This window comes from Malaclemys terrapin, chromosome 3, assembly GCF_027887155.1.
Source record: "Malaclemys terrapin pileata isolate rMalTer1 chromosome 3, rMalTer1.hap1, whole genome shotgun sequence".
Classification (NCBI taxonomy): Eukaryota; Metazoa; Chordata; order Testudines; family Emydidae; genus Malaclemys; species Malaclemys terrapin.
Window position 1 is genome coordinate 207,386,618 of NC_071507.1, and position 23,709 is coordinate 207,410,326.

The window sequence follows — 23,709 nt, forward strand, 5'->3', positions numbered from 1 at the left end:
CCCAGACTCCCCGCCGCAAACCGCCCAATGGACCTTCCCGCCCGCGCTGCCCAGCCCCCCTCCCCCCGCAAACCGCCCAATGGACCTTCCCGCCCACGCTGCCCAGACCCCCCCTCCCCCGCAAACCGCCCAATGGCCCTTCCCGCCCGTGCTGCCCAGACTCCCCCCCTCCCCCGCAAACCGCCCAATGGACCTTCCCGCCTGCGCTGCCCAGACTCCCCCCCGCAAACCGCCCAATGGACCTTCCCGCCCACGCTGCCCAGCCCCCCCTCCGCCCGCAAACCGCCCAATGGCCCTTCCCGCCCGCGCTGCCCAGACTCCCCGCCGCAAACCGCCCAATGGACCTTCCCGCCCGCGCTGCCCAGCCCCCCTCCCCCCGCAAACCGCCCAATGGACCTTCCCGCCCACGCTGCCCAGACCCCCCCTCCCCCGCAAACCGCCCAATGGCCCTTCCCGCCCACGCTGCCCAGACCTCCCCATCCTCCGCAAACCGCCCAATGGCCCTTCCCGCCCGCGCTGCCCGGCCCCCACCCCCACAAACCGCCCAATGGCCTTTCCCGCCCACGCTGCCAGACCCCCCCTCGTCCGCAAACCGCCCAATGGCCCTTCCCGCCCGCGCTGCCCAGACCCCCTCTCCCCCCCAAACCGCCCAATGGCCCTTCCCGCCCGCGCTGCCCAGACCGCCCATCCCCCGCAAACCGCCCAATGGCCCTTCCCGCCCGCGCTGCCAGACCCCCCCTCGCCCGCAAACCGCCCAATGGCCCTTCCTGCCCGCGCTGCCCAGCACCCCCGCCCGCAAACCGCCCAATGGCCCTTCCCGCTCGCGCTGTCCAGCCCCCCCCCTGCAAACCGCCAAATGGCCCTTCCCGCCCGCGCTGCCCAGCCCCCCCCCGCAAACTGCCCAATGGCCCTTCCCGCCCGCGCTGCCCAGACTCCCCGCCGCAAACCGCCCAATGGACCTTCCCGCCCGCGCTGCCCAGCCCCCCTCCCCCCGCAAACCGCCCAATGGACCTTCCCGCCCACGCTGCCCAGACCCCCCCTCCCCCGCAAACCGCCCAATGGCCCTTCCCGCCCGCGCTGCCCAGACCCCCCCTCCCCGGCAAACCGCCCAATGGCCTTTCCCGCCCACGCTGCCCAGACCCCCCCTCCCCCCCAAACCGCCCAATGGCCCTTCCCGCCCGCGCTGCCCAGACCCCCCCTCCCCGGCAAACCGCCCAATGGCCCTTCCCGCCCGCGCTGCCCGTCCCCCACCCCCACAAACCGCCCAATGGCCTTTCCCGCCCACGCTGCCCAGACCCCGCCCTCCCCCGCAAACCGCCCAATGGCCCTTCCCGCCCGCGCTGCCCAGACCCCCCTCCCCCGCAAACCGCCCAATGGCCCTTCCCGCCCGCGCTGCCCAGACCCCCCCATCCCCCGCAAACCGCCCAATGGCCCTTCCCGCCCGCCCTGCCCAGACCCCCCCATCCCCCGCAAACCGCCCAATGGCCCTTCCCGCCCGCCCTGCCCAGACCCCCCCTCCCCGGCAAACCGCCCAATGGCCCTTCCCGCCCACGCTGCCCAGACCTCCCTCCCCCCGCAAACTGTTGTACGTAAAGTACTGCACAGGATCTTTTCAGGGGGAATAAGAAAACGCCACATTTATTAGTAATACATGTATTCATTAACACTGTATCATATGCATATAATATATTACACTTACACACACACACACACAAACACACTCCGTCTTGTTGTTACCAATTAGTTGCTCCCCTTAACTTCACTGGCCAGGTGAGTTAGATGGGGGAGGGGGTGGAGCCGGGCTTCTGCCGATCCGGATCGATGCTCCCATGTTGACAAGACGAGACCCGGGGTCCTCTGCAAGACACCTCACTTTTATAGCAGCTTTTCTCTTATGCAAATCTAGACCAGATTTAAACTCTGTGTCTGTGTCCATTGGTCCTTTGTGCTGCTTTCTTTTGAGTGTTGTCCCAATGCTGCAAAGAGCGTGTTTCCAAAAGAAGGTGCTTGCTTCTAACCCCCGAGGCCGTCAGTATGTCTGCTTGTCTTTAATGAGCCCACTTGACACGTTTTATTGTCCTTGGGTCTGGCTCCCAGCCCCTCTCCAACAGTTGAGGCTGTCTGGAGGTGCTGCCTTTCATGCCTTGCTCATCCACACCTCATTCATTCAACAGGGCAATTGATTAAGAGTGGGGGGAGAGCTCTAGTTCTACTGCTAGCAAAAAGAAAATTTTCTTCTATCTTATTCTATCCTTAGGGCTATAATACTATACCAAGGGCAATGCAAAGTTTCTAAATGAGGCTTTGATACAAAGTTCCATGAAAACAGAGGTCACACGTGGGTAGACCCACCACAAGGCCATATGAAGAGGCACAATGTAAAGTCATATGAAAATTATCAGAGATTGATCTACAAAACCGCCCAATGGCCCTTCCCGCCTGCGCTGCCCAGACCCCCCCTCGCCCGCAAACCGCCCAATGGCCTTTCCCGCCCGCGCTGCCCAGACCCCTCCCCCGCAGGGCCGGCTCCAGGCACGAGCCCACCAAGCTTGTGCTTGGGGCGGCGCCTGGAGGGGGGCGGTGCGGCGGGGAGCTCCGGCCCGAGAGCGGGGCCGCGACTGGGCTCGCCGCCCTCCCCCCGGCACTCCGGCTGGTTGGGGATTGCTCGGCTCCCTCCCCTGCTGCGCTGGCGGGGGTGGGGGGGGCGGCGGGTGGCTTTTTTGCCTAGGGCGGCAAAAAAGCCAGGGCCGGCCCTGCCCACCCGCAAACCACCCAATGGACCCCCCCCACCCGCACTGCCTCGCCCCGGGGACTGGCTCCCGCTGTCCTTCAGGGGAGGGTGGGCCCTGCTGCCCTTGTCCCAGCGCTGGGGTGCGAGTGACCTGCCCCTCGGCCCCCCGACCCGCTAAGGCTGGCGGCACCGGCTCTTCCCGCCCTGCTCCAGCCTCGGCCGGTTCCCCTGTGCAGCTGGCCCCGCGCTGCCTGCCCCGGAGCCCGGGGGCCTGGCCTGGCCCTTCCCCTCGGGGCTGGGCCGTGGCACCCACTGCCCATGTCTATGCGGCCCTCGCCCTCCTTGGCTCCATGACGAGCCCGCGGGCTGCCCGCCCGGCCCCGACCCCGGCCCCAACCCCGACCCCGCAGGGCTGTGCCCGCGGCTCGGGCCAGGCAGGAGAACGGGAGCCAGCCCTGCTCCCGGGGCATGGCCCCATAGGCTCATCCGTGGTCAGGCCAGCGCCCATTGCCCAGAGTGGCATTTCAACCCAGGGCACGGCCCAGCGAGCCTGCTTCCACCTCCGCTCACTGCCCAGGGCCCCTCCCTCCAGGAGGCTGCAAGCTCTGGGGGGCCGTCGCCCCATGGGCCGTGCAGCTCCCAGCCCAACACATCCCCAATGGCACCTCTGGGCACTGCCACAGGACCCGTAGTCATGGGGGTGCCCACGGCCTTGAAGACCAGCCCCCTGGAGAGTGGGGCAGCAAGACTGGGCAGGTGACAAGTCCCCCACGTCCGGGGCAGTAGGAGCCTTGGGAGAGGACAAGCTTGGCCAGGGACTGGGGAAGGGAACGTGGCACCCACCCCAGCCAGTGCGGCAGGGAGAGCGAGGGGGGCCGCCCAGTGAGGCAGGGGTCAGCCAGGTGAGAGGGAACCGGGAGAGCAGAGTTGCAGAGGCAGCGCTCACAGCTGGAGGCCACTCCACCTGTGCTGGGTGGACAGGGCTCCTGGTCAGGAGGGGGCACCAGGCAAGTCTGGGCAGTGTTGAGATGGCAAATGAGGGTGCTGGAGAGAAAGCGGGGTGGGGGAAATCAAGGGATGGATTTCCCGGGGCGGGGGCTGCAGGAGTGTAGCTTCAGGGGCAGGGGATGGTCAAGTGCTGGACAGTCAGGGCTGCTGAGTCGGACTCGGGAACAGCTCAGTCACTCTCTGAGCACAGGGCCCAGAGGTTTCACAGATTTCATATCTGTTACAGCCAGAAGGGACCATCAGCTCATCTCGCCTGATCTCCTGTAGATCAGAGGCCTGTGGGGAGCCGAGGACTTGGGCTAGACTAAAGCATTCCAGTCCTCAGCAGCGTGAGCCACACGCAGAGTCCAGGAGAGACCGAGGTGCCATCAGTACCTAGTCACTTGCAGTGGCAGGGTGGGATGTGCCCAGATGATCCCAGCAGGTAACTTGTGCCCCCCACTGCCAAGGCCGGCAACCCCCTGGCCAGGTTCCTGCCAATCTACCCAGAAGGAAAATTCCTTCCCAACCCCAAATCTGGCCACCGGTTAGACCCTGAGCATGTGAGCAAAACACACCAGCCCAGCACCTTGGCAGAGGGTTCTTTGTACCATCCTGCCGAGTGTCCCAGCTCCAGCTGTGGCCAATCACAGAATATCAGGGTTGGAAGGGACCTCAGGAGGTCATCTAGTCCAACCTCCTGCTCAAAGCAGGACCAATCCCAACTAACTCCCTGACACTTCCAAGGAAAGTGAAAAAACAATCCAGCTGGCTAAATGGACATTTGGGGGCGGGGATCCTGCCTGACCCCAGCTGAAGAATGAGATCTGATTATTACTTTTGACCCTAGATTTGAGGCAGGTGACAGACAGGCTCCGGGTCAGGCTGCACAAAGGGTAAAAGTGCAGAACTGGTACCAGGAGAAACATCACTGGACAAAGCCAACAGCTTTTGTTTACAAGGTCCTAGGCCTGGGAGGCTGGAGGAGGGATGGGGCTGAGAGAGAAGGTGGAGAAAGGCTGGTGGCGAAGTAAAGCAGTTCACTAGAGGACGGAACTTAGTGCTGGCCATCTCCTGCTGAGCAGCGGTGGGTGGCAAATGCAGAGGAGAGGAATGCTGGGGCTGCCAGAGGGCAGCAGAACCTATAGCACCAACCGCCAGCCACAACAGGTCCAGAGCAAGAAAGCCAAGGCCAATGAAACTCTCCCTTTGAGCTATGGCTTCTCCCCGATTGGCACCACAGGGAGCTCTGGCCGGGCTGCCGTCTGGCCACGGGTCTTTGCTCCACAGGACAGTGGGAAGGGGCCCTTTGCAAACGCTCCTGTGTGGCCAGGGGAGGAATTGGCCTGCCACAGTGATCACAGTCCCCACTGACCAGGTCCCAGCGCTGTTCCCCCTCCAGGACCAAGGGCAGTTTCTAAATGAAGGACAGCGCAGGGGCGCAGATCAAATAGAGTTTCCTTTATTTCATTTGAGAAGAGTCATATACAATTTCAATTATTTGGGTCCTGCAACCTTTGGAATTGCGTGAGCAAACAGGGACACAGGCAGCCGGGAGATTCTCCTCCCAGGCCCGTCACAGGGACCTTGGACACAGGTGAGGCTCCAGGCCGGCGGGGCATTCACAGGAGGGCACACCCCAGGCATGAGCACACCTCAACGAGACATACAAGCATGGAGAAGCAAGGCCCCTGCCACACCCATCTCCCCAGCAGGTCCTCACAGTGGCACCCTGCACACCCTGTCTCCAGCGACAGAGGGTTTGGGGTGTTGGGAAAACTCCCTACCAGGCTGCAGAGTCCCAAGGCCAAGGAGGCAGGGAAGGAGACGGGCTTTCTTAGGCTACCAGGGCAGCAGGACTGCACTGGGCTGCCTGATCCTTCGGGGGACAATATGGCTCAGACTAGACAGTGGGTTCACCAAGCAGCCTCCACTGCTCCCCACCAGGGCTCAGCTCGGTTAATATGGCTTTTACAGACGTGCCTGAGCATCTCCCCGCCCCATGTCACCCTGCTGCGAGTCTTCTCCCGGCTAGGCTGCGCTAGTGGACAGCGCCAGGCTGCTAGAGAGCCTCGCACCCATCTACCCTGCAGCAACAGCCTCGCCCCATCCCCAGTGTCTAAGGGAGCAGCCAGGCCTCTGCTGGAGAGACCGCCAGGCAGCGGGCTCGCTGCTGCTTCCGGCCAGGAGAGTGGCCGAGACGCAGACTGGCTCAGACCCAACCAGCTCCTTTCACAGAGGGCCCGTCGCTGGGCACAGAGAACAGGAGGTTAAGGAGCAGGCTGTTCCCTTGCACCCGGAGCCAGGCGAGGGAAGGCGGATCACTGCTGCAGTCTAGGGCTGAGAATCTCCTAGCACCAGCAAGGGCTGGGGGCAGGAGACGGCCATGGGGAGCGTGGAATGAGACCCGCTCCAGACCTCTCCTCCCAGCAGCCAGGAGGTGCTGCAGTCGGACACTATTACACTCCAGCTCCTGCAGCCTTAGCACTGCAGCCTTCCCCTCGCCCAGCTGGGTGAGGAGAGAACAGCTCCCCTCCCCGCCCCCCCAGTGCCAGGACAGCGGGCGCCTGGCCACCGCCACGCCTCAGCCTGTTTTAGACACTGACAAGAGGGGAAGCGGATACGGAGAGACAGGCTCCCCTACAGGCACAAGGAACAAGTGACATGAATGAAACGCTCCCCTCTCGCCCCCACTCCTGAATTGGAGCCTGACCCCGTCCTATTTCCTTCCCCCGGGCTTCAGGGCGTGGCTGCCAAAGCCAGACGTCACTGAGCCTGCCCTGCCGCCGGCAGCACCCTCGGTAAGGCAGCCCACGGGAGCTGGGTTTGGCCCCTTTCCCCACTCCCCGTTTGGGTAACTGGAGAGGTTCTATGGCAGCGGCCACCCGCCTCCAACAGGAGCTGTGGCTTGGGGCGCCAGGGCCCAGCATGCAGCACTCCCTCCTGATCCCAATGGCCGAAGCAGAGCGATACCTGCTGGGAGCTGTAGTCCCCAAGGCCCACGCTGCCACGTTCGATGGAGGGGAGAGTGTCTCTGTTCTACGGTGCAGCTCTTTGGAAAGCCGCCAGCACATCCCCTCAGCCGTTAGAGCCTAGGGGGCTGCTGGGAACAACCGACACTTTGTCAATGCAGGTTCGCCCTGGCCGAGAGGGGCTCTGGCCGCTGCCCCCTGGGCAGGGCAATGGATCAGAGCACAGTAGGTGACCTGAGGCTGCGTGGCGAGAGCCAGCAAACTACGTGACAGCGGTTGGGGCCGGGGGAGTCAAAGGGGAAGAGAGCTCGTGGGCTGCCACCACGGCACCTCAACACCAGACGCACCTTCAAAGAGGAACAGAAGGTCCATGCACTAAATTAAACTGAATGCATCTGTCCTGTCAACTCATCTGGGATAGAAAGATCCCAGTGGATGGTCCAAAGCCACATGAACTGAGCGGGGAGGGCTGAGGCGCTAGGCTAGCCTGGGCCGGCAGCCACAGATGTCTGTGTGCTGCCGTGTGCACACCGGAGCCACCCCCCTTTCAGGGGCTGCTCTTCCGGTAACCTCACCATTCAGACAGCAAAGCTCAGGGTGTGTTACAGGACCGGGCCCAGGTGGAGAGGCACAGTCAGCAGCTCACCTGCCCGAGTTACAGGCCGGGGGTGGGGGAGCTGGACACGAATAACCAAAACTAAATCACAGGGTGCATAAAGCTTGGACATGTCGCCCCAGGGAAAACCTCCCCAGCTACCCCCGCGTCTCAGCCTGCGCAGACACCTGCTCCAACCCCTCAACGCAGGCTACACAGTCAGCACCGTCCTTCGTCACTGTACAAGAGGAGATTAATGACGTGAACGTCGTCCCCAGTGCTCCAGAGAGCCAGACTCTAGTGTCCAGAAATCATGGCCAAGGCCCAGTTCTTGATGGCCAGCGTTGTGTTTTGCAGGTACATCCAGGAGGAATAGGTAAAGCTTGTCAGATGTTTTCTCATGCAGTCCCATGACACTTCTCCACTGGAAGAGTAAGGAGAACAGGTTCTAGGCTAACAGCATACAGACAGCCGCTAAGCAGACCAGCAGCAGCAAATGCAGCTCTTATACCCACGCAAGCCACTAAAGGTGACAACCGAAATCCACTCCCAAGTTCGTGCCCAGACACCCAGGCACAAAGTCAACAGGACTTCTCCGGCATTCCCTCGACCCCACCAGGCCAACGCCAGCACCGCTGCTTGCTAGTCTGTGCCTGTCCACTCACCGAGGGCAGTACGGAAATAACTAGCTCAGATCCTGGGGGATGAGCTCCAGCACAAAGCCCTAAAGAATCAAACGTACAGAATCACCTGCCTTGCTCCGGACAGCTGCACGTTCCGGGGCAGTTCACATCACACACAAGTCCATGTACCCAAGGCTGTGCACTGCCAGCCCCAGCAGTCCCCAGAGTCCATGACAAAAGTGTAGGGGCTGGGCAGTATTTTAGCCAGAGGGGAAAAACCCAGGGGATTTTGGAGGAAGGCCAGACAGGCTTGGAGCCAAGGCACTGGACTGGGAGATCTTGGGTCAAGCCTCAGTTGAGTCACTGACTCCACACGTGACCTCAGGCATGTGCCTTAATCCAAGTCTTGGCCCTGCCTCTGGAAATGGTGATCACTAACTGTAAATTCTTTGGGGCAGGGACTCTCTTACTGTCTGGAAGTGCCTGGAGCCTGCCATCCCAAGGGGGCTCCAGGCACTTCTGCAATGCCCACTAATCACTCCCGGGGCTCTAGTTCGAACGCTCCCCTTCTACAGAACTCGAACGTGGACCCAGGGAATCACTCATGAACTGCTCCTCTTCTGTCTAACCAAGGGCAGACGGGCCTGACCCCGGGACAGCGCAGCCTCCCCTTTCTGCCCCCAAAGCTCACCAACAAGACGAAAGGAACAAGAAAAGCCAATCAAGCGGCCAGCGCTGCTCACTTGCAAGCGTCCACACACAGCTCCCATCCCCGCTCGAGGGCTGTGCCTACGGATTCCAGCGCTGGCAGCACGCAGCGCTGCAGGACGAGGAGTAACAGCTCCTTGATGCATTCAGCGAAGTGCAGCAGGAAGTCTGGAACCCGGGCCTGGAGCTGAGAGAGGAATTTGCTTAGCAGGGCAATGTGCTCTGAGAACCTATCCGCCTGGCTCGCGTCAGGCCAGTTCCACGCTGGCTGCAGCCCGCCAACCCCCGGTCAGGTAGAGCAAACCGTGGGCTGCAAGGGCTCTCTCGTCTGGGGAAAGAAACCTCTTCACTAAACGCCACCTCGGTACTGCTACAGGTGTAGTGCCCCGCCCCCACTGGCACTCACACTGCTCTGGGCCCAGCTCAGATCCTCACATCACAGCACAACACCCCCTGAAAGACAGGCGCCTGCTCTCAGCACTATCGCCGGGGACAGCTTGTTCAGCAGCCTGAACTGCCCCTCCTGTCCCTTGTCTGGGACCAGCGTGACCCGGCGTCATTAACCAGACCAGGCCGTGCTCTGCAGCGGGTCTACCTCCCGAGCTGGCGAGCAGGCAGCTAATGCAAGTTCTTCCTTACCCACTCAGTGAACCAGGGCAGGTTGTCCTTGACCCAAGAGATCTGAGAGGAACATTTCCCAGAGACGTAAACTGCAGTCTCATTGGTCTTTGTCCAAACCAGTTTCAGGTTTGGTCCCAACACCGTCAGCACTTGGGAATAGTAAACAGGGACGTTCCTCTCCAACCAGCTGGAAGAGAGAGCTAGCATCAGCACCTGAACAGCAAAGGCGATTGTGGGAACGGAACGACAGCGAAACCTGCCGTTAGAGACCAGCCTATAAGGTTGTATTAGGAACCTTGGGGACCATTTGCCAGTGGCTTTCCAAGACAAGGGGATTTCCTAATGGCTGTGGTCTTCAGTGCATTAGTAACCCCACATGCATTCATGCCCGTTTGGCCCCTTTGCTTAATTAAAAACTGTCACTGACCTGTATCCTTCCAGGGAGTAACGGGACACTTTAGTCCAGGCTTGTTGGGAGACCGACAGGATGCCCGAGGAGCGAAGGATGTGAGCAGAAGAAGCTGGAAAAGAACAAATGACTTTGGGAGAGGAATTTAGACGAGGTTGGCCTGATTTCCTAATGGCAGCGCCCGGCAGCGGGCAGTGCTCAAACACAGCATGCTCTGCCAGCTCTCCCTCCCGGGGCTGCAGTTCGTGCAGCTAGCAGGAAGCAAAGGCTTTCAGGGCAAGTTCCGTTCCCGTATGGTTAGAGCAGGGCAGGGGCAACTCTGTGGTGGGCAGGAAGTCCTAGGCACCCAGGGAACCCAGCGTGGAGAGCAGCCGCAGGGAGAAATAGCCACTGAGCAGGTACAGGTGGTTCTGGGAGAGATGACAGCACCCACTATGTAGCACGGCTTCACAAGGGCCGCGTGGACCCAGCCACACGGGTGAAGGAACGGAGGCTGCTTGCGTTGCTTTATGACCTTGGCTCTGAGCAGGCCTTATTCTCCAAAAGGCTCGCAAAGCTCAGTGGTGCCACAGCCGCGTGACTGTGCAGAGGCAACACACTAACATCTTACTGCTCAGGTAAGGAGGTGGTCTGGGAATGTTGCAGCCTGAGGAGGTTGTGAAGGCTAGGACTAGAACAGGGTTTGAAATAGAGCTGGATACATTCATGGAGGTTAAGTCCATGAATGGCTATTAGCCAGGATGGGTAAGGAATGGTGTCCCTAGCCTCTGTCTGTCAGAGGGTGGAGATGGATGGCAGGAGAGGGATCACTTGATCATTAACTGTTAGGTTCATTCCCTCTGGGGCACCTGGCATTGGCCACTGTCGGCAGACAGGATACTGGGCTGGACGGACCTTTGGTCTGACCCAGTACGGCCGTTCTTATGTTGCTGAATGTTTGAGGAGTAAGGCTGTGATTCTGTCACAGAGGTCACGGATTCCGTGACTTCCCGCAACCTCCGTCACTTCCGCAGCTGCAGTGGCCCGAGCAGCAGCCCCGGGGAGCGCCTGAGCATCGGTCCCTGGGGGTGGTCCTGGAGGCTGTCGGGAGAGCGGGCTCCGGGGGCCTCGGAGCAGTGAGCCCCCACCGCTGGAGCAGGGTCCCTCCCCCAGAGCAGCAGGGCCCAGGAGCAGAGATTTAGTAATGGGTATTTATAGTAAAAATCATGGACAGGTGACGGGCCGTGAATTTTTATGTATTGCCCGGGACCTGTCCATGACTTTTACTAAAAATACCCATGACTAAAATGTAGCCTCACTGATGAGTGAAGGGTGAACAGAGCCATACGCCCCTCGTGGGTGCCTGTGCATTCCGGGTGGCACATGCTCACCCCTGCTGGCTACAGAAGGGATGAAAGCACCCACACAACACAGGTAACAAAGCCCACAGATTCCCAGCAGGGAGCCACAGGGCCCTGGAGGAAACAAGGTAACACATACTCTGGGATGCAAAGGAAGAACTTGCTGGGGAAATCACATACTCAAAACAAATCATCAAAGCCGACGGACATTTACAAATTCACTCTCTCCCCCGAGGATCTAATCGTGCCCCCCTCTTAGCCGGGTTCCAGTGGGGGAAGGTCTTACCTTGAAAAGACCCCTGTGTCCTGATATCATGTGTAAGGGGACTGTTGCCCCCTTACTAACACTCAGTGGGGGTGTTTTGGTGGCTGCTCCCAGCACTAAAAGGGGCGGGGTCGATGGCAAATCAGGAGCCTGAGACTGACAGTCCCCAGGAACAATGGGGAGAGGCCAATGCTCCAGATCAGCCTGATTGACAGGGCGGGCAGCTAATCAGGGAGTCAGGAGGCCGGGGGGGTCCCGTCCTCCGTGTGAACTGGAATGGCCTGAGTCAGACAGAGTGGGGCCGAGCTAAGGAGAGAGCAGGGGCCCAGCTGAGCTGGGGAGCAGAGCTGCAGCCCCAAAGCCAGAGCACAGCCCAGAGAGAGCAGAGCTGTCCTGGGGGCAGAGCTGCAGCAACCAGAGCCAGAGCACAGCCCAGAGAGAGCAGAGCTGTCCTGGGGGCAGAGCTGCAGCCCCAAAGCCAGAGCACAGCCCAGAGAGAGCAGAGCTGCCCTGGGGGCAGAGCTGTAGCAACCAGAGCCAGAGCACGGCCCAGAGAGAGCAGAGCTGCCCTGGGGGCAGAGCTGTAGCAACCAGAACCAGAGGGGCCAGACAAGCAGCCAGGAAGCAGGTCAGAGCTGGGAGCAGAGTCACAGAAGCAGCCTGCAGAGCAGACCTGTGCTGGGAGCAGAGCTGCAGCCACCAGAGCCAGAGGGGACAGAGAAGCAGCCCAGGGAGCTGGAGGCAGAGCAGCAGCAGCAGCCGTGCTGAGGCAGAGTGGAGCTGGAGCCGGGGCTGGAGCAGTCCAGAGCTGGGGCTGGGGCAGTCTGGAGCCGTGTGCAGTCCGAATGCGGTGAGCAGCTGGGGAGAGTGAGGGGGACCCTGGGCAGTGGGCCCAGCACAGGGAGACGCCTCAGCCAAGAGGCCCTGCAGGCCAGACTTGGAGGGGGATCATAACCCCGACCGGGCAGGGGCGACACTGGGAAGAAGGGTCCTGCCACCTAGAGCCTGAGAGCGTGTGGCCACCGCCAGAGCAAGTGTCCAACCCACAGCGTCTCTGCAGCACAGACAGGGCCTGAGAAGCAGGTCTGGGACCTACAAGGAACAGACTGAACTGCCCTGACGTACCAGAGACACTGGTTGTAATGTTCCCTGCCACAGAGCGGGGTGATGTGTTTTCCTTTAACCTTTCCCATTTTTCCTTAATCTTTTTTAAAATTAATTGTTAATTAAATAACTTGTATTTGCTTTAAATTGTATGAAATGATCAGTGGGTCAGGGAGGTGCCCAGTACAGAGAGAGTACCCCGGAGTGGGGACACCCTAGCCCCTATCCTGGGTGACCACAGCAGGGTTGGGGGTCGAGCCCCCCAGGAATCCTGGGCCCAGCCTTGTCGGGGTTTAGGAGGACTCTGCCAGACAGGAGAGTGAAAGGGGAGTCCTCAAGGGCAGGGAGGCCCCTGGGTAAAGGAAGTGGGAGCGAGGACTCCGATCCTTTCGCTAGCCCACTTCACCGGGGTAGTGCAGAAGCCAGGAAAGTTCCCCACAATAGCGGGACCATTCCCCCGCTTACATAATAAAAATACTGCCACATCCACAGTATTCACATCGGTACATCCAGGCCCCATGGTAACAACATATACCCATATCATTGTATATCAACAACCCATTAGCAATTATCAAAAGAACATTTAGCATATTTAACATTCCACATCTACTTCTGAATACCATACATAACAATATTCATTAAAACACTACATAGAACCAATAACATAATTATCTTTAAGTCTAACAGGAAGTATGCCCTTATTAGCCCTCTGGGACCTTCTTAAGACTGGCGGTTCATTACCCATATTTTCTATTTTCCTATCCTCGGGTAATACTGGGTCAGTTTGAAGGATCTGGCCATTCTCGTTAGGGTTTGGGTTTGCCCCACTCTGTATTCGGTTTGTGGGACTAGAACCATTTCCCAGTTGGTTTCAGTCTCCTCAGGGCGTACTGATCTACGCCTCCTATGGTCCCTGTCTGGACTAAGAGTGCAATGTTTTAACTGGTCCCTATGTACTACTCTCCCAGGACCTCCTCGTTCAGGCTGGTTAGCATACACTGGCAGTTCGGGATTGTTGTGGGTGACCACAGTGGGGGGATTTGGCTTCCATTTGTCCTGTATTTTATTACATCTCCGGCGTCTACGGCTACGAAGTGGTACACAGTCACCAGATCTGATGAGAGCCCCACTGGACTTGCTATCATAAGTCCTTTTCCTACTTTGGGCTCTGTCTTTAGTTGTTCTGAGAGCAACTTTCCAGGCTGTCTTTAGCCTGTCATGGAGACCTTTGACCTGGTCATCATAATTGGTCACCTCATTCTTAGAAAAGACTTCTTGATGCTTCTCTGGCAACGCCCTTATGTTAGCCACATGTGCAGGAATCAGCCCTTGACGTGCCGCTTGAACTGGAACTTGCAGTCTCCCATCACATCTTTCTTGAAGAAAGGTAACTCGTCCTCCCTTCTCCTTCGTCACCTGCAGCTCATTTCCTGGTACACAGCTGTGTTCGTCAAGGATCTTCCCTCTCCAAGGAGGAATAATGGTCTTCCGTTCTCTGCCCACTTTAACATTTCCCATATGCCTTGTGGGGCCCAGGGAAAGACTCTGCCTCTCCTCTCGAGCCAGTACTTTACTCAGCACAGCATTCTTCATAGGGCGCTCGTGACAGTTCATCCTCCTGGTCCCTTCTCCTGGTAAGAGTAGCTCCTTCAGCTCACTAATGATGTTCATCCCTAGAATCCCTGGGACTCCTTCTCCTATATGGCTCCCTTTTGAGGCTTTGTCTTTCAGGATGAAGATGCATTTTCCTGGCAGTGTCTGGCCCATATACTCTATGTCTGCTTCAAGGCACCCCACCACTGGGATTGCCAGTCCATTAACAGCTGTTAGACGTACAAACCGTGTGCTGTGCATGGTCAGGGTCTTGTCCTTCAGATATTTTTGAAAATGCGACTCAGTAATGGTGGTGACTTCTGAGCCAGTATCTAACAAACATCTGGTCTTCACCCCTGCTATACATACTTCAGCAGTTAGACAATCTCCAAATGCTCGCTTACAGAAATCGCTAGATATGCTGGCACTGCCCATGTTCCTCTCAACACTGTATGAAGAGGGATTTTCCACAAAGGACAGGCCTAGGAATCCTTCTGCCACTGCTTGGCCTTCTACTGTAGAGGGACCACTTGCTCCTGGTGCCCCATTGGTTTCGAGTGCCTGGGACTCTGTTCTCCTTCTCAGTGGACATTCTCGGCTAGTATGTCCTGGCCTTTCACAAGTGTAACAAATGTATCTTCCCAGCTCGTCCTTCAGTGGGGCTCTTCGGGATCCCGGTGCCCTTGGATACTTTGGCATACTAATGGGATTCTTTTCTTTCATCAACTCGGTCATCACTTTCAGCATCTCCCCCTGTTGGACTGCCAGTTTTTGGACAGCTTCACTTAAGCTTTCCAATGTTAGCTCTGTTTGGGGCAGGACCTTTTCCCCAGCAGCTGCATTCACTAGACCCCCACTTTGTGTATGGGGATTAGGCTTGGCCGCCTCTGCCACAGGAACTTCCTCTTCTTCTGACCACATAATGGCAGCCTGCATGAGTTCATGGAACTTCTTACTGGGCTCTTCTTTAAACCTCCTTTTCATTTCACGTCGGAGGGAGTCATCACGGAGCCCCAGCACCAACTGCTCTTTCAGAACCAAATCTGGGTCTGGAACTCGCTGAGGGTCTCGCCGCTCCACTTTGCTCATTCTCTTCTGGAGGTCATACGCATATGCCCGGACAGTTTCACCAGGCTCCTGCTTTCTCTCAAAAAACTCCTTTAGTCGGGTTCCAATAGGTACCTTGTCTCCATACACTTTTAGGAGGAGTTCAAATACCTTTTCCACATCTTTCTTGTCTGCCACTGCCATGAACTTTACTGTGGCCTTGGCCTGGCCCTTGAGGTGCTCCTCTATGAAGTCCACATGATCTTCTTCAGGTACTCTTAGCACACGCAGAGCCGCCTTCACAGACTTGACCCACTCCTCTACTGTAATGTCTCCTGGTCTTGTCGGGAAGCCACCAAACTCTGTGACCTTCTGCTCCCGTGGGACATAAATAGTAGGGGGTTTCTTAGCTTCTGCTGCCTGTTGGTCTATCACTGCCTTAGCCAGTGATAAGGCTTCTCTCTGTTCTGTTCTAGCTTGCTGTAATGCCTCAGCTTGGTCTGATAATCTGCGCTGAAGTTCAGCAAACTGGGCCCGTAGTTCTTCAATTCCAGCCATGGTAGGATGCTCAACCAGGCCCGGACCGTGCAACTAGAATTCAACAAGTAAACAAATGGGGTGGACCCTGTGGATAGGATCCTGTTCGTGATGCCAATTATGTAAGCGGGGGAATGGTCCCGCTATTGTGGGGAACTTTCCTGGCTTCTGCACTACCCCGGTGAAGTGGGCTAGCGAAAGGATCCGAGTCCTCGCTCCCACTTCCTTTACCCAGAGGCCTCCCTGCCCTTGAGGACTCCCCTTTCACTCTCCTGTCTGGCAGAGTCCTTGTAAACCCCGACAAGGCTGGGCCCAGGATTCCTGGGGGGCTCGACCCCCAACCCTGCTGTGGTCACCCAGGACAGGGGCTAGGGTGTCCCCACTCCGGGGTACTCTCTCTGCACTGGGCACCTCCCTGACCCACTGATCATTTCATACAATTTAAAGCAAATACAAGTTATTTAATTAACAATTAATTTTAAAAAAGATTAAGGAAAAATGGGAAAGGTTAAAGGAAAACACATCACCCCGCTCTGTGGCAGGGAACATTACAAACAGTGTCTCTGGTACGTCAGGGCAGTTCAGTCTGTTCCTTGTAGGTCCCAGGCCTGCTTCTCAGGCCCTGTCTGTGCTGCAGAGACGCTGTGGGTTGGACACTTGCTCTGGCGGTGGCCACACGCTCTCAGGCTCCAGGTGGCAGGACCCTTCTTCCCAGTGTCGCCCCTGCCCGGTCGGGGTTATGATCCCCCTGCAAGTCTGGCCTGCAGGGCCCCTTGGCTGAGGCGTCTCCCTGCGCTGGGCCCACTGCCCAGGATCCCCCTCACTCTCCCCAGCTGCTCACCGCACTCGGACTGCACACGGCTCCGGACTGCCCCAGCCCCAGCTCCGGACTGCTCCAGCCCCGGCTCCAGCTCCACTCTGCCTCAGCACGGCGGCTGCTGCTGCTGCTCTGCCTCCAGCTCCCTGGGCTGCTTCTCTGGCCTCTCTGGCTCTGGTGGCTGCAGCTCTGCCCCCAGGACAGCTCTGCTCTCTCTGGGCTGTGCTCTGGCTCTGGTTGCTACAGCTCTGCCCCCAGGGCAGCTCTGCTCTCTCTGGGCTGTGCTCTGGCTTTGGGGCTGCGGCTCTGCCCCCAGGACAGCTCTGCTCTCTCTGGGCTGCTTGTCTGGCTCTGGTTGCTGCAGCTCTGCTCCCAGGACAGCTCTGCTCTCTCTGGGCTGTGCTCTGGCTTTGGGGCTGCAGCTCTGCCCCCAGGGCAGCTCTGCTCTCTCTGGGCCGTGCTCTGGCTCTGGTTGCTGCAGCTCTGCCCCCAGGACAGCTCTGCTCTCTCTGGGCTGTGCTCTGGCTCTGGTGGCTGCAGCTCTGCTCCCAGGACAGCTCTGCTCTCTCTGGGCTGTGCTCTGGCTCTGGTGGCTGCAGCTCTGCTCCCAGGACAGCTCTGCTCTCTCTGGGCTGTGCTCTGGCTTTGGGGCTGCAGCTCTGCTCCCAGCAGCTCAGCTGGGCCCCTGCTCTCTCCTTAGCTCGGCCCCACTCAGTCTGACCCAGGCCATTCCAGTTCACACGGAGGACGGGACCCCCCCGGCCTCCTGACTCCCTGATTAGCTGCCCGCCCTGTCAATCAGGCTGATCTGGAGCATTGGCCTCTCCCCATTGTTCCTGGGGACTGTCAGTCTCAGGCTCCTGATTTGCCATCGACCCCGCCCCTTTTAGTGCTGGGAGCAGCCACCAAAACACCCCCACTGAGTGTTAGTAAGGGGGCAACAGTCCCCTTACACATGATATCAGGACACAGGGGTCTTTTCAAGGTAAGACCTTCCCCCACTGGAACCCGGCTAAGAGGGGGGCACGATTAGATCCTCGGGGGAGAGAGTGAATTTGTAAATGTCCGTCGGCTTTGATGATTTGTTTTGAGTATGTGATTTCCCCAGCAAGTTCTTCCTTTGCATCCCAGAGTATGTGTTACCTTGTTTCCTCCAGGGCCCTGTGGCTCCCTGCTGGGAATCTGTGGGCTTTGTTACCTGTGTTGTGTGGGTGCTTTCATCCCTTCTGTAGCCAGCAGGGGTGAGCATGTGCCACCCGGAATGCACAGGCACCCACGAGGGGCGTATGGCTCTGTTCACCCTTCACTCATCAGTGAGGCTACATTTTAGTCATGGGTATTTTTAGTAAAAGTCATGGACAGGTCCCGGGCAATACATAAAAATTCACGGCCCGTCACCTGTCCATGATTTTTACTATAAATACCCATTACTAAATCTCTGCTCCTGGGCCCTGCTGCTCTGGGGGAGGGACCCTGCTCCAGTGGTGGGGGCTCACTGCTCCGAGGCCCCCGGAGCCCGCTCTCCCGACAGCCTCCAGGACCACCCCCAGGGACCGATGCTCAGGGGCTCCCCGGGGCTGCTGCTCGGGCCACTGCAGCTGCGGAAGTGACGGAGGTTGCGGGAAGTCACGGAATCCGTGACCTCTGTGACAGAATCACAGCCTTACTCCTCAAACATTCAGCAACATAAGAACGGCCGTACTGGGTCAGACCAAAGGTCCGTCCAGCCCAGTATCCTGTCTGCCGACAGTGGCCAATGCCAGGTGCCCCAGAGGGAGTGAACCTAACAGTTAATGATCAAGTGATCCCTCTCCTGCCATCCATCTCCACCCTCTGACAGACAGAGGCTAGGGACACCATTCCTTACCCATCCTGGCTAATAGCCATTCATGGACTTAACCTCCATGAATGTATCCAGCTCTATTTCAAACCCTGTTCTAGTCCTAGCCTTCACAACCTCCTCAGGCTGCAACATTCCCAGACCACCTCCTTACCTGAGCAGTAAGATGTTAGTGTGTTGCCTCTGCACAGTCACGCGGCTGTGGCACCACTGAGCTTTGCGAGCCTTTTGGAGAATAAGGCCTGCTCAGAGCCAAGGTCATAAAGCAACGCAAGCAGCCTCCGTTCCTTCACCCGTGTGGCTGGGTCCACGCGGCCCTTGTGAAGCCGTGCTACATAGTGGGTGCTGTCATCTCTCCCAGAACCACCTGTACCTGCTCAGTGGCTATTTCTCCCTGCGGCTGCTCTCCACGCTGGGTTCCCTGGGTGCCTAGGACTTCCTGCCCACCACAGAGTTGCCCCTGCCCTGCTCTAACCATACGGGAACGGAACTTGCCCTGAAAGCCTTTGCTTCCTGCTAGCTGCACGAACTGCAGCCCCGGGAGGGAGAGCTGGCAGAGCATGCTGTGTTTGAGCACTGCCCGCTGCCGGGCGCTGCCATTAGGAAATCAGGCCAACCTCGTCTAAATTCCTCTCCCAAAGTCATTTGTTCTTTTCCAGCTTCTTCTGCTCACATCCTTCGCTCCTCGGGCATCCTGTCGGTCTCCCAACAAGCCTGGACTAAAGTGTCCCGTTACTCCCTGGAAGGATACAGGTCAGTGACAGTTTTTAATTAAGCAAAGGGGCCAAACGAGCATGAATGCATGTGGGGTTACTAATGCACTGAAGACCACAGCCATTAGGAAATCCCCTTGTCTTGGAAAGCCACTGGCAAATGGTCCCCAAGGTTCCTAATACAACCTTATAGGCTGGTCTCTAACGGCAGGTTTCACTGTCGTTCCGTTCCCACAATGGCCTTTGCTGTTCAGGTGCTGATGCTAGCTCTCTCTTCCAGCTGGTTGGAGAGGAACGTCCCTGTTTACTATTCCCAAGTGCTGACGGTGTTGGGACCAAACCTGAAACTGGTTTGGACAAAGACCAATGAGACTGCAGTTTACGTCTCTGGGAAATGTTCCTCTCAGATCTCTTGGGTCAAGGACAACCTGCCCTGGTTCACTGAGTGGGTAAGGAAGAACTTGCATTAGCTGCCTGCTCGCCAGCTCGGGAGGTAGAACCGCTGCAGAGCACGGCCTGGTCTGGTTAATGACGCCGGGTCACGCTCGTCACAGACAAGGGACAGGAGGGGCAGTTCAGGCTGCTGAACAAGCTGTCCCCGGCGATAGTGCTGAGAGCAGGCGCCTGTCTTTCAGGGGGTGTTGTGCTGTGATGTGAGGATCTGAGCTGGGCCCAGAGCAGTGTGAGTGCCAGTGGGGGCGGGGCACTACACCTGTAGCAGTACCGAGGTGGGGTTTAGTGAAGAGGTTTCTTTCCCCAGACGAGAGAGCCCTTGCAGCCCACGGTTTGCTCTACCTGACCGGGGGTTGACGGGCTGCAGCCAGCGTGGAACTGGCCTGACACGAGCCAGGCGGATAGGTTCTCAGAGCACATTGCCCTGCTAAGCAAATTCCTCTCTCAGCTCCAGGCCCGGGTTCCAGACTTCCTGCTGCACTTCGCTGAATGCATCAAGGAGCTGTTACTCCTCGTCCTGCAGCGCTGCGTGCTGCCAGCGCTGGAATCCGTAGGCACAGCCCTCGAGCGGGGATGGGAGCTGTGTGTGGACGCTTGCAAGTGAGCAGCGCTGGCCGCTTGATTGGCTTTTCTTGTTCCTTTCGTCTTGTTGGTGAGCTTTGGGGGCAGAAAGGGGAGGCTGCGCTGTCCCGGGGTCAGGCCCGTCTGCCCTTGGTTAGACAAAAGAGGAGCAGTTCATGAGTGATTCCCTGGGTCCACGTTCGAGTTCTGTAGAAGGGGAGCGTTCGAACTAGAGCCCCGGGAGTGATTAGTGGGCATTGCAGAAGTGCCTGGAGCCCCCTTGGGATGGCAGGCTCCAGGCACTTCCAGACAGTAAGAGACAGTCCCTGCCCCAAAGAATTTACAGTTAGTGATCACCATTTCCAGAGGCAGGGCCAAGACTTGGATTAAGGCACATGCCTGAGGTCACGTGTGGAGTCAGTGACTCAACTGAGGCTTGACCCAAGATCTCCCAGTCCAGTGCCTTGGCTCCAAGCCTGTCTGGCCTTCCTCCAAAATCCCCTGGGTTTTTCCCCTCTGGCTAAAATACTGCCCAGCCCCTACACTTTTGTCATGGACTCTGGGGACTGCTGGGGCTGGCAGTGCACAGCCTTGGGTACATGGACTTGTGTGTGATGTGAACTGCCCCGGAACGTGCAGCTGTCCGGAGCAAGGCGGGTGATTCTGTACGTTTGATTCTTTAGGGCTTTGTGCTGGAGCTCATCCCCCAGGATCTGAGCTAGTTATTTCCGTACTGCCCTCGGTGAGTGGACAGGCACAGACTAGCAAGCAGCGGTGCTGGCGTTGGCCTGGTGGGGTCGAGGGAATGCCGGAGAAGTCCTGTTGACTTTGTGCCTGGGTGTCTGGGCACGAACTTGGGAGTGGATTTCGGTTGTCTCCTTTAGTGGCTTGCGTGGGTATAAGAGCTGCATTTGCTGCTGCTGGTCTGCTTAGCGGCTGTCTGTATGCTGTTAGCCTAGAACCTGTTCTCCTTACTCTTCCAGTGGAGAAGTGTCATGGGACTGCATGAGAAAACATCTGACAAGCTTTACCTATTCCTCCTGGATGTACCTGCAAAACACAACGCTGGCCATCAAGAACTGGGCCTTGGCCATGATTTCTGGACACTAGAGTCTGGCTCTCTGGAGCACTGGGGACGACGTTCACGTCATTAATCTCCTCTTGTACAGTGACGAAGGACGGTGCTGACTGTGTAGCCTGCGTTGAGGGGTTGGAGCAGGTGTCTGCGCAGGCTGAGACGCGGGGGTAGCTGGGGAGGTTTTCCCTGGGGCGACATGTCCAAGCTTTATGCACCCTGTGATTTAGTTTTGGTTATTCGTGTCCAGCTCCCCCACCCCCGGCCTGTAACTCGGGCAGGTGAGCTGCTGACTGTGCCTCTCCACCTGGGCCCGGTCCTGTAACACACCCTGAGCTTTGCTGTCTGAATGGTGAGGTTACCGGAAGAGCAGCCCCTGAAAGGGGGGTGGCTCCGGTGTGCACACGGCAGCACACAGACATCTGTGGCTGCCGGCCCAGGCTAGCCTAGCGCCTCAGCCCTCCCCGCTCAGTTCATGTGGCTTTGGACCATCCACTGGGATCTTTCTATCCCAGATGAGTTGACAGGACAGATGCATTCAGTTTAATTTAGTGCATGGACCTTCTGTTCCTCTTTGAAGGTGCGTCTGGTGTTGAGGTGCCGTGGTGGCAGCCCACGAGCTCTCTTCCCCTTTGACTCCCCCGGCCCCATCCGCTGTCACGTAGTTTGCTGGCTCTCGCCACGCAGCCTCAGGTCACCTACTGTGCTCTGATCCATTGCCCTGCCCAGGGGGCAGCGGCCAGAGCCCCTCTCGGCCAGGGCGAACCTGCATTGACAAAGTGTCGGTTGTTCCCAGCAGCCCCCCAGACTCTAACGGCTGAGGGGATGTGCTGGCGGCTTTCCAAAGAGCTGCACCGTAGAACAGAGACACTCTCCCCTCCATCGAACGTGGCAGCGTGGGCCTTGGGGACTACAGCTCCCAGCAGGTATCGCTCTGCTTCGGCCATTGGGATCAGGAGGGAGTGCTGCATGCTGGGCCCTGGCTCCCCAAGCCACATCTCCTGTTGGAGGCGGGTGGCCGCTGCCATAGAACCTCTCCAGTTACCCAAACGGGGAGTGGGGAGAGGGGCCAAACCCAGCTCCCGTGGGCTGCCTTACCGAGGGTGCTGCCGGCAGCAGGGCAGGCTCAGTGACGTCTGGCTTTGGCAGCCACGCCCTGAAGCCCGGGGGAAGGAAATAGGACGGGGTCAGGCTCCAATTCAGGAGTGGGGGCGAGAGGGGAGCGTTTCATTCATGTCACTTGTTCCTTGTGCCTGTAGGGGAGCCTGTCTCTCCGTATCCGCTTCCCCTCTTGTCAGTGTCTAAAACAGGCCTGCGGCGTGGCGGTGGCCAGGCGCCTGCTGTCCTGGCACTGGGGCGGGGGGGGAGCTGTTCTCTCCCCACCCAGCTGGGCGAGGGGAAGGCTGCAGTGCTAAGGCTGCAGGAGCTGGAGTGTAATAGTGTCAGACTGCAGCACCTCCTGGCTGCTGGGAGGAGAGGTCTGGAGCGGGTCTCATTCCACGCTCCCCATGGCCGTCTCCTGCCCCCAGCCCTTGCTGGTGCTAGGAGATTCTCAGCCCTAGACTGCAGCAGTGATCCGCCTTCCCTCGCCTGGCTCCGGGTTCAAGGGAACAGCCTGCTCCTTAACCTCCTGTTCTCTGTGCCCAGCGACGGGCCCTCTGTGAAAGGAGCTGGTTGGGTCTGAGCCAGTCTGCGTCTCCGCCACTCTCCTGGCCGGAAGCAGCAGCGAGCCCGCTGCCTGGCGGTCTCTCCAGCAGAGGCCTGGCTGCTCCCTTAGACACTGGGGATGGGGCGAGGCTGTTGCTGCAGGGTAGATGGGTGCGAGGCTCTCTAGCAGCCTGGCGCTGTCCACTAGCGCAGCCTAGCCGGGAGAAGACTCGCAGCAGGGTGACATGGGGCGGGGAGATGCTCAGGCACGTCTGTAAAAGCCATATTAACCGAGCTGAGCCCTGGTGGGGAGCAGTGGAGGCTGCTTGGTGAACCTACTGTCTAGTCTGAGCCATATTGTCCCCCGAAGGATCAGGCAGCCCAGTGCAGTCCTGCTGCCCTGGTAGCCTAAGAAAGCCCGTCTCCTTCCCTGCCTCCTTGGCCTTGGGACTCTGCAGCCTGGTAGGGAGTTTTCCCAACACCCCAAACCCTCTGTCGCTGGAGACAGGGTGTGCAGGGTGCCACTGTGAGGACCTGCTGGGGAGATGGGTGTGGCAGGGGCCTTGCTTCTCCATGCTTGTATGTCTCGTTGAGGTGTGCTCATGCCTGGGGTGTGCCCTCCTGTGCATGCCCCGGCGGCCTGGAGCCTCACCTGTGTCCAAGGTCCCTGTGACGGGCCTGGGAGGAGAATCTCCCGGCTGCCTGTGTCCCTGTTTGCTCACGCAATTCCAAAGGTTGCAGGACCCAAATAATTGAAATTGTATATGACTCTTCTCAAATGAAATAAAGGAAACTCTATTTGATCTGCGCCCCTGCGCTGTCCTTCATTTAGAAACTGCCCTTGGTCCTGGAGGGGGAACAGCGCTGGGACCTGGTCAGTGGGGACTGTGATCACTGGGGCAGGCCAATTCCTCCCCTGGCCACACAGGAGCGTTTGCAAAGGGCCCCTTCCCACTGTCCTGTGGAGCAAAGACCCGTGGCCAGACGGCAGCCCGGCCAGAGCTCCCTGTGGTGCCAATCGGGGAGAAGCCAAAGCTCAAAGGGAGAGTTTCATTGGCCTTGGCTTTCTTG

The 23,709-nt window shown here is 58.5% G+C and overlaps 2 protein-coding genes across 2 annotated transcripts; one reads left to right on the top strand and one right to left on the bottom strand.

Moving 5' to 3' along the window:
• Positions 1–5,164: 5,164 nt before the first annotated feature.
• Positions 5,165–15,553, bottom strand: LOC128834309 (transmembrane protein 214-A-like). The gene is made up of 5 exons (XM_054022918.1): positions 15,209–15,553; positions 9,665–9,897; positions 9,256–9,424; positions 8,652–8,803; positions 5,165–7,709 (listed from the first exon to the last, which is right to left on the bottom strand). Exons 1-5 carry the CDS (start codon positions 15,551–15,553, stop codon positions 7,583–7,585), a joined length of 1,026 nt encoding a protein of 341 aa, XP_053878893.1. The 3' UTR covers positions 5,165–7,582.
• Positions 15,554–17,596: 2,043 nt separating this feature from the next.
• Positions 17,597–23,441, top strand: LOC128834310 (transmembrane protein 214-A-like). The gene is made up of 5 exons (XM_054022919.1): positions 17,597–17,662; positions 18,710–18,942; positions 19,183–19,351; positions 19,804–19,955; positions 20,900–23,441. The coding sequence occupies exons 1-5, from the start codon at positions 17,597–17,599 to the stop codon at positions 21,024–21,026; spliced, it is 747 nt and encodes a 248-aa protein (XP_053878894.1). The 3' UTR covers positions 21,027–23,441.
• The last annotated feature ends 268 nt before the right edge of the window (positions 23,442–23,709 follow it).